The sequence below is a fragment of the Trachemys scripta genome, chromosome 4 (genome assembly GCF_013100865.1).
Source record: "Trachemys scripta elegans isolate TJP31775 chromosome 4, CAS_Tse_1.0, whole genome shotgun sequence".
NCBI lineage: Eukaryota > Metazoa > Chordata > Testudines > Emydidae > Trachemys > Trachemys scripta.
In genome coordinates, this window is record NC_048301.1 from 117,642,531 (window position 1) to 117,654,310 (window position 11,780).

General features: G+C 43.1%; 1 protein-coding gene across 1 annotated transcript; it reads right to left on the reverse strand.

Moving 5' to 3' along the window:
• Positions 1-489: 489 nt before the first annotated feature.
• Positions 490-10,361, reverse strand: GUCA1A (guanylate cyclase activator 1A). The gene is made up of 4 exons (XM_034769301.1): positions 9,973-10,361; positions 4,424-4,573; positions 3,595-3,685; positions 490-650 (listed from the first exon to the last, which is right to left on the reverse strand). The coding sequence occupies exons 1-4, from the start codon at positions 10,168-10,170 to the stop codon at positions 490-492; spliced, it is 600 nt and encodes a 199-aa protein (XP_034625192.1). The 5' UTR covers positions 10,171-10,361.
• Positions 10,362-11,780: the final 1,419 nt, after the last annotated feature.

An 11,780-nucleotide genomic window follows, 5' to 3' on the forward strand; every position in this document is an offset into this window, starting at 1 on the left:
ATGCGCCTTCTGAAAGTATTATATGATCCTGCTCTCGCCTTCCTGGAACACATTCTTCACTTCTCTCCCTACATGGGAGCAGCAATATTCAGAGGCACCCAGCTGGCAATAGGCCCAGGTGGCACCATTCGGGAAGTCCCTGGCATCATTTGATTCTAGAGCAATGAGTCAGCTCGGCAGCTCACTCTCTTTAAAGTCTGATCCCTCCCTTTTACAGAGGCAGCAGTGGTTGCATCTGCTCCCTAGGCAGCGCTCACCCAACGCCCAGAGGCTCTTGTCACTGCTGGTCTGTGTTGGCCTCACAATTCACTGCGTACACAATTGGTTTGACATGTTTAGAGGAGCTCCTGATTCCCCTGCTAGGGTGATATTCTAACATAGGATGCTCTTATCACAGTGGCAGTAGCACAGCTCGCCAATTTCCCCACCCCCCACCCCAATTTTTTAATAATGTTAGACAATAAAAAATAAAAGCGTTTTGAAAATTTTCTATTCAGCCGCCCCTTCCGTCTGCTCCGAGCCCTGCGGGTTCTTCCCATCATTCTGGATCATCCGGACAATGTGCGTCAGGTCCAAGCTCCGGGTGAGGATTTCAAGGAGCACCTCGTCCTTCTGTACTCCCTCCATGAACTCCTCCAAGGAGAGCTCGCCTGTTTGCAGGAACACGTGCAAAGAGGGTTCTGTTAAATCCTGCCCCCATTTATGCTGACTTCAATGGGCCTTGAATCAGGCCCAGAGGAATTATGTAGATACAACATAAGAAAGGGCCTAACCAAGGCTCTCGGTCCCCTGCCAAATAAAATTAAACTACTTGCATAACCTCAAATGCCTCTCCACAGCCCCAATCGCTCTCAAAACCCACCTCCTCCCCAGCCCCTGCCAACAGAAGCAGCTTGCTGTCTTCCCTAAAGGACAGTAGACCACAGGGCTATTTCTGATCAGCAGAGGGGAAGCCTGTCTGAGAGCTGCAGGCCTCTCACAGATCAACGGCCAGCCCCCTCTCCTTTAGAAAGAGGGGTGTCCAGCTTGAGTTCCTCTGATCGCACCTGTATCAGTATGTCATGAGGAGAGGGGCAAAGTCCTACACCATTAAGGCCTTATCGATCAAAACTAGCATTTGAAATACAATCTGGAACCAACAGGATTTGTTTACTGAAGGAGAGAGAGAAAAAAAAGGAGCCTATCTCCCTGCCAGGACCGTTCTCTAAAAGTTTCCAGTATCATTTTAAATCTCCCCAGTCAAAGGGTTTCCACCAGTCCTGTTGGGAGACTCTTCCCCAGCGGAGGGCATAACTCACTCCAGAAGTTTATCTTGACATTTCAGCTAAATTTTCCTCTTTCTTAATCTCCTCCTCTGCTTAATCCCCCTAGTGGATTCTGGGCCCTTGGGAATATGGACATCTAAATTCAAACACTAAAACAAGAGCTTGAAATGTTGATGTTACACCCCCATGCTTATTTTGGAACTGTTTAAATAGGGCTTCTGATTTTAGGTTTTGAATTTTAGGTTTTACTGTTGTTTGAAACAGTGCTACATTAAAGCGCACAGAGGAACAAACACACTAAACACTAAACCAGAGGGTTCTATAACAAGGATACAAATCTTAAAATAACATGTAAGTCATTTTTATACATATTATAAAAAATTAAGTAGATCGTTTTTAGACAAGAAATTTGGGAAGTACCTGAAAAAATCTTCTCAGAGCCCTGAAACCGGCCCGATTTTTGGACAGCTACACAGAACTCAAAAATTGCTAACAGTAAACCCTGAACAATAAAATTAATAACCCCCACAAAACAGAAGCCCTGTACATAAAGCCAGATTCATGAGGCAGAATTTGGGGTCTTTTTAAGCTCTAGGGATTGGTAGAAGCAGAGAACATTTTGACACAGTCCCACATGACATTCTGATAAGTCAGCTGGGGAAATGGGAGGTTGGTGGAACTACCATTAAGTGGATGTGAAATTGGTTAAACAACCGCAAACAATGAGTAACTATTAATGGAATGATGTTAGATTGGAAGGAGATCTCAAGGCAAGTTCCACGGGGATCTGTTCTGGGTCTGATGTTGTTTAATATCTTTATTAATGACCTGGATGTAGGAATAGAGAGCATCCTTCTCAAATCTGCAGATGACACAAGGCTGGCGGGGAGCTGCAAACACTTTGGATGATAGAGCTAAAATTCAAAGGGATCTTAATAAATTGGAGAACTGGACTATAGACAACAAAATGAAATTCAGCAAAGACAAATGTAAGGTGCTACACTTAGGGGCAAAAAACCAAATGCACAAATACAAAATGGGGGATAACTGGATTGGCACCAGCACAGCTGGGAAGGATCTGGGAGCTGTGGTGGATCACAACCTCAACATGAGTCAACAGTGCAATGGTGTTGCAAAATAAGAAAATTCAATTTTAGGTTGCATTAACCAGGGCCGGCTCCAGGGTTTTGGCCGCCCCAAGCAGCCAAAAAAAAAAGCCGCAATCGCGATTGCAATCTGCGGCGGCAATTCGGCGGGAGGTCCTTTGCTCCCAGCAGGAGTGAGGGACCGTCCGCCGAATTGCCGCTGAATACCTGGACGTGCCGCCCCTCTCCGGAGCGGCCGCCCCAAGCACCTGCTTGCCAGGCTGGTGCCTGGAGCCGGCCCTGGCATTAACAGAGGCCTAGCATGCAAGTCACAAGAGATGATAACACTGCTCTATTAGCCGATGGTTAGACCTCATGTGGAGTATTGTGTCCAGTTTTGGTCACCAATGTATAGAAAGGATGTAAGGAAAGGAACCAGAGGTGAGTGACAAAGATGATCAAAGGGATGGAATACAAGCCATATGAGCAAAGGCGGAAGGAAATGGTATATGTTTAGTTTGGAAAAGAGGAGATTAAGGGGGGGGACATGATAGCAGTCTTCAAATACTTGAAAGGCTGCCATACAAAAGATGACGAAAAGTTGTTCTCTCTTGCCACAGAGGGCAGGACAAGAGACAATGGGTTCAAGCTACAGCAGAGCAGATTTAGATTAAATCTCAGGGAAAACTTCCTAACTGTAAGAACAGTAGGACAATAGAACAGATGCCTAGGGAGGTCATGGAAGCTCCGTCACTGAAAGTTTCCAAAAGGAGGCTGGAGCCATCTGTCTTAGATGGTTTAGACACAACAAATCCTGCGTCTTGGGAGGGGGTTAGACTAGATGACCCTTGCAGTCCCTTCTAAGTAAGCACTAAGAGTTCAGCCAAGGGGTGAACAGGAGAGGACGAAATGGACAGGTTAGATGGTACCTGTTTCTTCTTAGTTTGCTGAGACCTTGAACAAAATTTAAAAGGATTGGGGGCTAGATTTCCCCTTGCACCCTACAGCTTTTTGGCCAGATCTTCAGATCCTCAGCTGATGTAAATGGCCATAGCTTTACTGATGTCAATGGAGCAACAGTCATATACACCAGCTGAAGATCTGACCTTCCATATGCTTTCAGATCCATTTTTGACAGCTCTGTTTCTGGGCACTCCAGGAGTTTGCAGTAACTTGGCAGGAAGAATTAGGGTTAGCGGGTTCAAGTTAGAGCAGTGCTCTCTTTGGCATATAAAGTTCCTTACCATCTCCGTTGATATCGATTTTATCAAACACCATGTCTGTGAATTCCTCAGCGGTCATTTTTTCGTTACATCGGTTAATGGCTCGAATAGCCTAGAGGCAAAGAAGGACACAGAGGACATTTAATGAGCATGTTGTGTAGATTTATGAATCTGTGGGCAGTGAGTAGCAAAAGGGTGTAGCATAAATTACCAAATTTTCATGCAATGGGTTGGGTTCTCAAAGGGATAACAAGTACATTTAAAAAAAAGATTCAAAACAATTTAAAATACATTAAATGCATTAAAAGCTTAAGTAGTTACGGAGGCACATTGGGATAATTCATAAACCTTTGACCTCTGGAAATCTTGATTCAAATCCTTAGGTTCAATTAAAGTGCTAGTCTTAAATGGATGTATTTAAACAGCCCAGACTGGAGCAGAAGGGAGTGCTGCAGGTGAGAACTGGGAGATGTGTGGAGGCCGAGGGTTGAGGACTTGGACTGCAAGGGAATTCCAGTCCATCAGCACAGCAGTGGGGGAGAGCAACTGGCACAATGCATGCCCACACCAGGCTTGGCACCAGCCACTGTTGTAATTCCCAATTTGCGCCTAACTGAGCCTGGAGGTCCTTCAGCCCAGTATTGTGAGTGGACTAAAGATTTGTCCAATGCTTGCAAATTTGCCAGTTGACTGAGCACAATTATCTCTCTGGCTTGGAATGTTCTTCCTTTGGGAATGCGTTCTTGTGGCATTTCTCTCTCTGTACATTTGTCTAGCGGCTGATATCCAAGGTGCTATGGCAACACAGTTACTGGCTGAAGAAAAGAGAGGCACAGCAGCAATAGCTCACCTTGATGATATTCAATAATTCTCCTCTGTCGATGCAGCCATTCCCATCCACATCATAGAGCTTGAAATACCATCTCAGCTTCTGTTCCACTTTTCCTTTCAAGACCAGGCTCAGAGCTGCCACGTATTCCATAAAATCAATGTAGCCATCCTAAAAAGCACAAGAACAGGGCTACATCAGAGGTGAGCATGAGTCAGATAGTTGGCTTTAAAGGTTCTGGCTGGTATCTTTTGGAACAGCTGACTGCATTTCTGTAATAAAACTGGGATAATATTACTTACCCTCCTCTAACTACTGGGCCAGATCCTAAACTGGTGTAAATTGTCTGTAGTTCCTGTGAAGTCAATAAATGATGCTAATTTATACCTACTGAGGATCTGGTCCAATAAGTGTAAAAGCACTTTGAAATTGCTGGTACTTATCTGGCCCCCATCACTGTACTCTCTGAGCACCTCACAATCTTTCATATATTTATCCTCATAACCCCTCTGTGAGGTCTGGTGGTGTGATTATCCCCATTCTATAGATGGGGAACTGAGCACTGACAGACTAATGACTTACCCAAGTCTGGGGTGGCGTAGAGAATTGAACTCAGGTCTCTAATGGCTGATGAGAAGATCGTAACCATTAGACTATCCTTCCCATTTAACCAAATCATTTGGTGAAAAAAACCTAACTACGTTCAGATGAATTATTACTTTATTAATAAATACTACTAATAAATATTATTATACAACAAACTGTAGTGATGTCTCTCCAATAGCAGTGATGGGAATTGGGAAACCCAGTTGTGTGTCATTTGGGAAAACATTTCTTTCCTTAATTTAAACATTTATTTTTCAACTTTAATTAAGTTCATGTATTTTTAACTATTGCAAATGGAAGCCCAGGCTGTTCAAACAATCAAGAGTCATGCTGGTAATTCAGTCTTGCCTGGCACCCAGGGAGACACAACAAAATAAAAGCCAAACTCAAGTTTTGCTGGAGCAAATGGAAGCTGAACCTCAAAAGTGCAGGGTACTATTTTTGATAGAGAAGCCCTAATTTGGGAGGGGTTTAAAAAAAAAAAGTAAGGCAGCATGAGCTCTCCATTCCTTACTTCAAAGATTTCTTCTGCATTTCAGCAAAACAAGGGCTCTCAGGGGGACATTCACCCCCGTGCCAGGGCCACCACAGGGAATCGGCAACACAGAGTCCCTAGACTCTGTGTGTTTGTCAGAGGGTGGAGATGGATGGCAGGAGAGAGATCACTTGATCATTGCGTGTTAGGTTCACTCCCTCTGGGGCACCTGGCATTGGCCACTGTCGGTAGACAGGATACTGGGCTAGATGGACCTGGCATTGGCCACTGTCGGTAGACAGGGTACTGGGCTAGATGGACCTTGGTCTGACCCAGTATGGCTGTTCTTATGTAACACTGAAGTTCCACTCAAAGACCTATTTCGCAGGCTTAATTGGTGCATATGCCTTGTGCCTGTCCCCCTGCACAGGGGTGAATTGCATCTGCTCTGGATAAGGTTTTCTGTGTCCTGCTGCATTTTCCAAATTTGAATAAATATGCAAACCAAACAGACATAAGGACCTAGAGTTCAATTGCTCTATGTGAAACTAGCAGAGATGAAGGCTTTCGCCCTCTCTCCAGGGCATTTTGAATGCAAGCAGCAGTTAGTTTTAGTTGCCCCAAACACCTCCAATCCCCAAAGTGGTCATTTTAAAATTTGCAGATGCACAATGAGTTAATAATCAACAAGATCTCAGAGTATCTGCTGGGCTTAGAGGTTAATTAAACCTAGAGAGCTATTCTGTGCTATGGGAATCTCTTTATGCAATACAATTATATCTCAGGAAGCAAAGAGGAACAGGCTTATCCAGATGAAATCTGATGGGTTACCCAACGCCATCCCATCCATGTGCATACGTAATTCTTTTCACTGCTAATGGGATTTGCATGCAGACGTCAAGGGGAGAAGAGAATTCACAAAGAGCATGTAGAATGGGGTCTTGAACTGTAATCTTTTCCCTCTGGAAACCTGGGTTCACACTTGGTCAGGCCACAATGGAAAAGGGGGGTTAGCCTCATTTTTCTGCTTAGTTACATTTGCCCCACATGCTACAGTTGGGTGCATTCAGCTGGAGAGGCTTAGTTCAGGGGAAGTTACAGGTAGGACTGAGGTGTACTTGCCGCAGTGTTATGCAGGAGGGAGCTTGCTAGTCACCGCCCCAGCTCTAGGTATTGATCTCTGACATTCACAACTTCTTCAATTTCTGCAATGCATACTCCCAAACATATTTCAAGTGAAAAATGGCGCATGGTACAAAGCGATGGTAATTCCTCGGGAAGTATGGGCCATGTACTGTCATGGAATCAGCCCACTGCTTGAGGGGCCCAGTTAAAGAACAGATCATCTGCTTTATTCCACAGTCACAAAAATCAGATTAGGTATAAATAGCTGCTAAGCCAATTACCACCGTGGATTTCCTGTGCATTGATTCATTAGTCAGGTGTACATTCAAACATGAGATCCCTTAGAACACCAATGTAAATACTGGCATACTGACTTTTGCTAATATTTTCAAGTCCTTTAAGCAATTTAAGAACCTAAATCACATTGATTCTCAATGGGAATTAAGATCCTAAATCGAGCCTTTTTTTGGGTGCGCAAATTTTGGCCTTAATTTTTAATTTAGCAGGGACTGGGGGGTTGTTTCAAAACCACGAGTGCTACTGAATGTTTAAGGAAGTCAAGTGTCTCATTCTCAGTTTGTCTTTTTCTAAGCAAACCACATTCCTGTTGGGCAGGACATTTTTTTTAGCTGGCACCAGCTTTAATTTCATTGCGCCAGCAGCTTGGTCGGTACTTTGCAGAGAGATATGAAAACAAGGGCCAAATTCTGTTCTCGTTTACGCCAGTGTAAATCTGGAGTAATTCCATTCACGCCAATAGATTTCTACTGCTTTAACTGGCAGCAGAATTCTCCTAAGGTCAATGCCTTTGATATTTTACAGATACATACTAGTGGGCTTAGTGCTAACGATGCTGAATCATCCCCACTCAAGTCAGACAATAACTCGTTAGTGGGACTGCTCCTGGCAGCAAGCACTACACCTGATATGAAGTTTTTGCTGGACTGGGGCTTAACATTTTGTTAATGTGGCCAGATTCCCAAAGTTTCTTGCAGCAGCTGTGATCATTTGGGTTTGGGTAAAAATAATATTGCAGAGAAGAATGGCATGAGGAGCTGCCGGGGTCAAAGGGCTCCAGAGGACTGTGGGCAGGTACTGAATGGCAGTCATGCTCCTGTAAGGTGCAAGGAGGCTCCAAAGATGCTTCTTCCCACCTTGGAGTTCAACACACTTTTCAACAGACAGCTCTGCAGGGGTCCCATTCTATGCAGGCTGGAGAGTAATCTCCTGTATTTCACCTACTGAGAGCTTTCTGTGTGGGTGAAATTCATTCCTGACCAGATGGCCTGCACAAGGCTTAGGTGACACTTAAATCTCAAGTATCAGAGGGGTAGCCGTGTTAGTCTGAATCTGTAAAAATCAACAGAGGGTCCTGTGGCACCTTTAAGACTAACAGAAGTATTGGGAACATAAGCTTTCGTGGGTAAGAATCTCACTTCTTCAGATGCAAGTAAAAGAAGTGAGGTTCTTATCCACGAAAGCTTATGCTCCCAATACTTCTGTTAGTCTTAAAGGTGCCACAGGACCCTCTGTTACTTAAATCTCAGTTAACCCCGAGGTCAAGGATTTCAGCAGAGGGCAGAATTCACATCTTCTGCACTGGGTTGAATTTTAGACACAAACTATTGGGATGAAATGAAACCTCAGACAAGGGGTGATGGATGTTATGAATGGCAGTTTGTGAGACAGACAAGGTCGGTGAGGTAATATCTTTTATTGGACCAACTTCTGCTGATGAGAGAGACAAGCTTTTGAACTTACACAGAGCTCATCTTCAGGTCTGATAGATAAACAGAAAGCCAACTATTGATAGGGTCATGCCATTACGCAGTCAATTAGACCCAAATAAACCCTCTTAAATAAATAAAGCTACCTTACGCACAGCTTTGTTATCCTGAAAAGGGAGAAGAACCACCAGGGCCTCCACCACTGCCAATCCGTTCTATATGGAAGGTGAATAGATACTGTGGTGATGGGCATCAGTAAACACCTTTAAGACAGGCAAATCTAGAATCACTCTATTGATGTCACTTCCGGATTTATATTGGTGTAACAGAGACTAGTTAGTTATGCCTAGATAGCAATTCTTTTCCTTTCCTTTCCTGCTGAAAGCTTCTTACAAGTTGATGGGCTTGATTCACTCCTGCTTTACTCATAGAATTATGTGGGTGTAACTCCTCTGAAGCCAATGAACTTGTGTCAGCATAACACTGGCCATGCAGTAATGACTCAGGGCCTGCATATCAAGGGATCTTTCAGCCATCACTGGGATGCAGATATGGCAGCCAAGGAAGTGATTCTGGATAATAACAAATGTTCTCCAAATACAGCCTGACTTGAATGGGCTTTGGATAAGGCCCATAAAGGACACCGTTAAAAAATCATCTTAAAGATCAGGTCTTTCTCCTGTTGAAGTCAGTGGACATTTAGGAACTGATTTCAATGGGAGCAAGATTGGTTCCTACTACAAAGCACAGCATCCATTGGTAGCAATTGCTCTACCTGAAGCCTCAATGAGTCATTTGGTGCTTTTGTTCTTAACAGCACCTTGAGACAATCATGAACGAATTTGGCAGGAGCAAGTAATTAGACATTTTAAAAAGCTGTAAAAAGAGAAGCCCAGCACAAGAAAAACACAGCTATATAATAAAACAAATCCAACGATAATAAACGTAGAAATCAACCATAAATACACTTCATCTTTGCCCTAAGCCATGGAACATGCCATACTGGGTGGACGTGGACCTTCCTGTTGCTCAGTCAAATGAATGTGGCACTTTTGACTCAATTTCTTTTTACTGCCGTGACACTAGACAGTGTGGGATTAATTTACAGGGATTAGAAACCATCAGATAAAATAATTCTTTTAAAGTTGTATTAAAGAGAAATACCAACAACTCAAATAACTTAAAACTAAAAACAATAGAATATTTGTTTTGGAAAGATTCCCTTTTCTTTTACCTGCATTCATATAACAGACTCATTCGGGACATTCATGTCAAATACTTTCACATAAATATATTTATATGAACTTGATTCTCCACCATCTTGCAAATTGTGCAGACATGTAACCTGTGCAATATGAGTGCAAAGTAGGTGTAAAATGCTACCAAAACTGGTTTTGGAGAGTGGAGAATTTGGATTTGATAGTGTTTTACACACACTTGGCCCTTTACATGGGTGTAAAGGACTACATAACATGTAAGGCAATGGAAAGACAGGCCATATTTATATATTATTTTATATATATATGACTAGGGTTCCATAGGTACTCTGATAATACCAATATATATATATATACATACACACAAACAAACACATACACACAGATACATACATATTAAATAGAGATGGTAATATTTACCTTATTAAAGTCAAATGTCTCAAACATTTGCTCAATGTATTTGTTTGATGCTGGACTCAGATTTTTCAAACCAAAAAACTGCTTGAACTCATGCAGGGTGAGCTGACCCGAGGGACACTCCGTCATGAACTTCTTGTACCATTGGTGGCACTCGGTGGCACTCAGTTCTTCCACGGATTTCCCATCCATGTTCCCCATTTCCACACAAAGAGATGGTCACGTTCTTCAGGAACAATGGAAATTTTGTAGACTTCTCCTTCTCGGTTGTTGGGGGTTTGGTTGGCTTTTTTTCTTTTTTTTCCAATTCTACTTTTTGCCTTTAAGTTTCAAAATCAGCTGATGTCACAGAAGTTACACTAATTAGAGAACCCAAATACCCAAGCACAAGATTTTTCTAGTTCACTGTCATGGGTCACAGAGCTGCAAAAAGGCACCCCTCCAGAGAGAGTTTCACACTTCCTAAAGTGAATTTAAACTTGCAAAACCCTCTTCAAACAAGGACCTGACATTTAAGTATGCAGCAAATCCTAATCCAGCCAATGAGGAACAGCTGGTGATGGGATCCCAACTGGGGCATCCAGAGTTCAGGGTTAAAATAGAAGGGAGGTAAAATGGGAGACTCTTGCAGATTACAGGTAAGATTATGATGGCAGGATTTGCTCCAAGCATAATCTCCTAAACCACTTCATTTCTGATTTTGTGTCTGACCATGTGAATGATGACTCTGATACTAACATCAGAACAAAAGAGAAGAGAGTAAAGTACTCCGAAGGCCCTTTGTTAGTCTGTCCTTTCACTTCTCCCCTAGAAGCCAGAGGGCTTCCAAAAGTGACCAGCAACTGGAGAATGAAAAGTCAGGCTGGGGAGAAGAACACTTCAGCTCCCGTCACATGTGTTTTGTTGGGTTGATTTTGATGGCCTAGGACAACACCAAGGAAAGAGAATCATCCTAAGCACTAACCAGCAGCCCTGCTAGCAGAGATTGGGTCCAGGGGACAAATCTCCAGTTAATAAATTGTCATAGCTCCACTGATTTCAATGGCACTTTAGACCAGCTAAGGATCTGCCGCCAATTGTTATGTACCTCAGTGATACGTGAAAAGGTCTTAGTGTGAATGAGAATTGGGCCCAATGTTGTTTTCATATCTCAGGTGCAGCAAACAGAGAAGAATTAACAGAAAAATGATCCTATTATAATAGGCCAAATCCTCAGCTAGAGTATAAAATGAATAGAGCTACCTGGATTTACACCAGGTGAGGATCTAGTCCATAGTATTCATAAATATTTTTCTCTTCTACACATCTTAAGGTAAGGAGCCCAATTTTTGCACATGGCCTGATGCTGCTTTCCCTGCATTTATGCAGTTATGAATAATAAAAGAAAGGCTTCAAATTAAAGGTGGGCAGGCTGGTTACACTTCACCAACTCTTTCTCAACTACATTTCCTAGAAGCTTGACAATGCCTGGGCAGCAGAAACACCTAGCGGGGCAAACATCAGTGAAAACCCTGGCAGAATAATATAAGGCTGAACACACGTTTTTTTCCGGCAGAAATACTGTGAGGTTTGATATTCCAGTGACAGTCAGTTTAATGAGGTGCAGTGCACGCCAACAAGCCAGCACTGAGAAATTCAACAGGGAAAATGGAAACACGCAGAAGCAAAACCTTTCCCAGACATCTACAAAGCGAACTGTGCCAACAATGAACTGAACGTGGAGAGCTCCTCTCATCTGAGCGTGCCTCAAAGGGCTTTGCAAACATTCATTCATCAAACCTCACGGTTCCTCCTTCTGAGGCAGAGCAGTA

What these genes read in the sequence shown, in the direction of transcription:
- GUCA1A (XM_034769301.1), bottom strand. Translation starts at nt 10,170, where the DNA reads ATGGGGAACATGGATGGGAAATCCGTGGAAGAACTGAGTGCCACCGAG. An exon ending in AGACATTTGACTTTAATAAG is followed by an intron (nt 4,574 to 9,972) that starts GTAAATATTACC and finishes TGTGCTTTTTAG; the next exon opens with GATGGCTACATTGATTTTAT. An exon ending in AATTATTGAATATCATCAAG is followed by an intron (nt 3,686 to 4,423) that starts GTGAGCTATTGC and finishes CTTTGCCTCTAG; the next exon opens with GCTATTCGAGCCATTAACCG.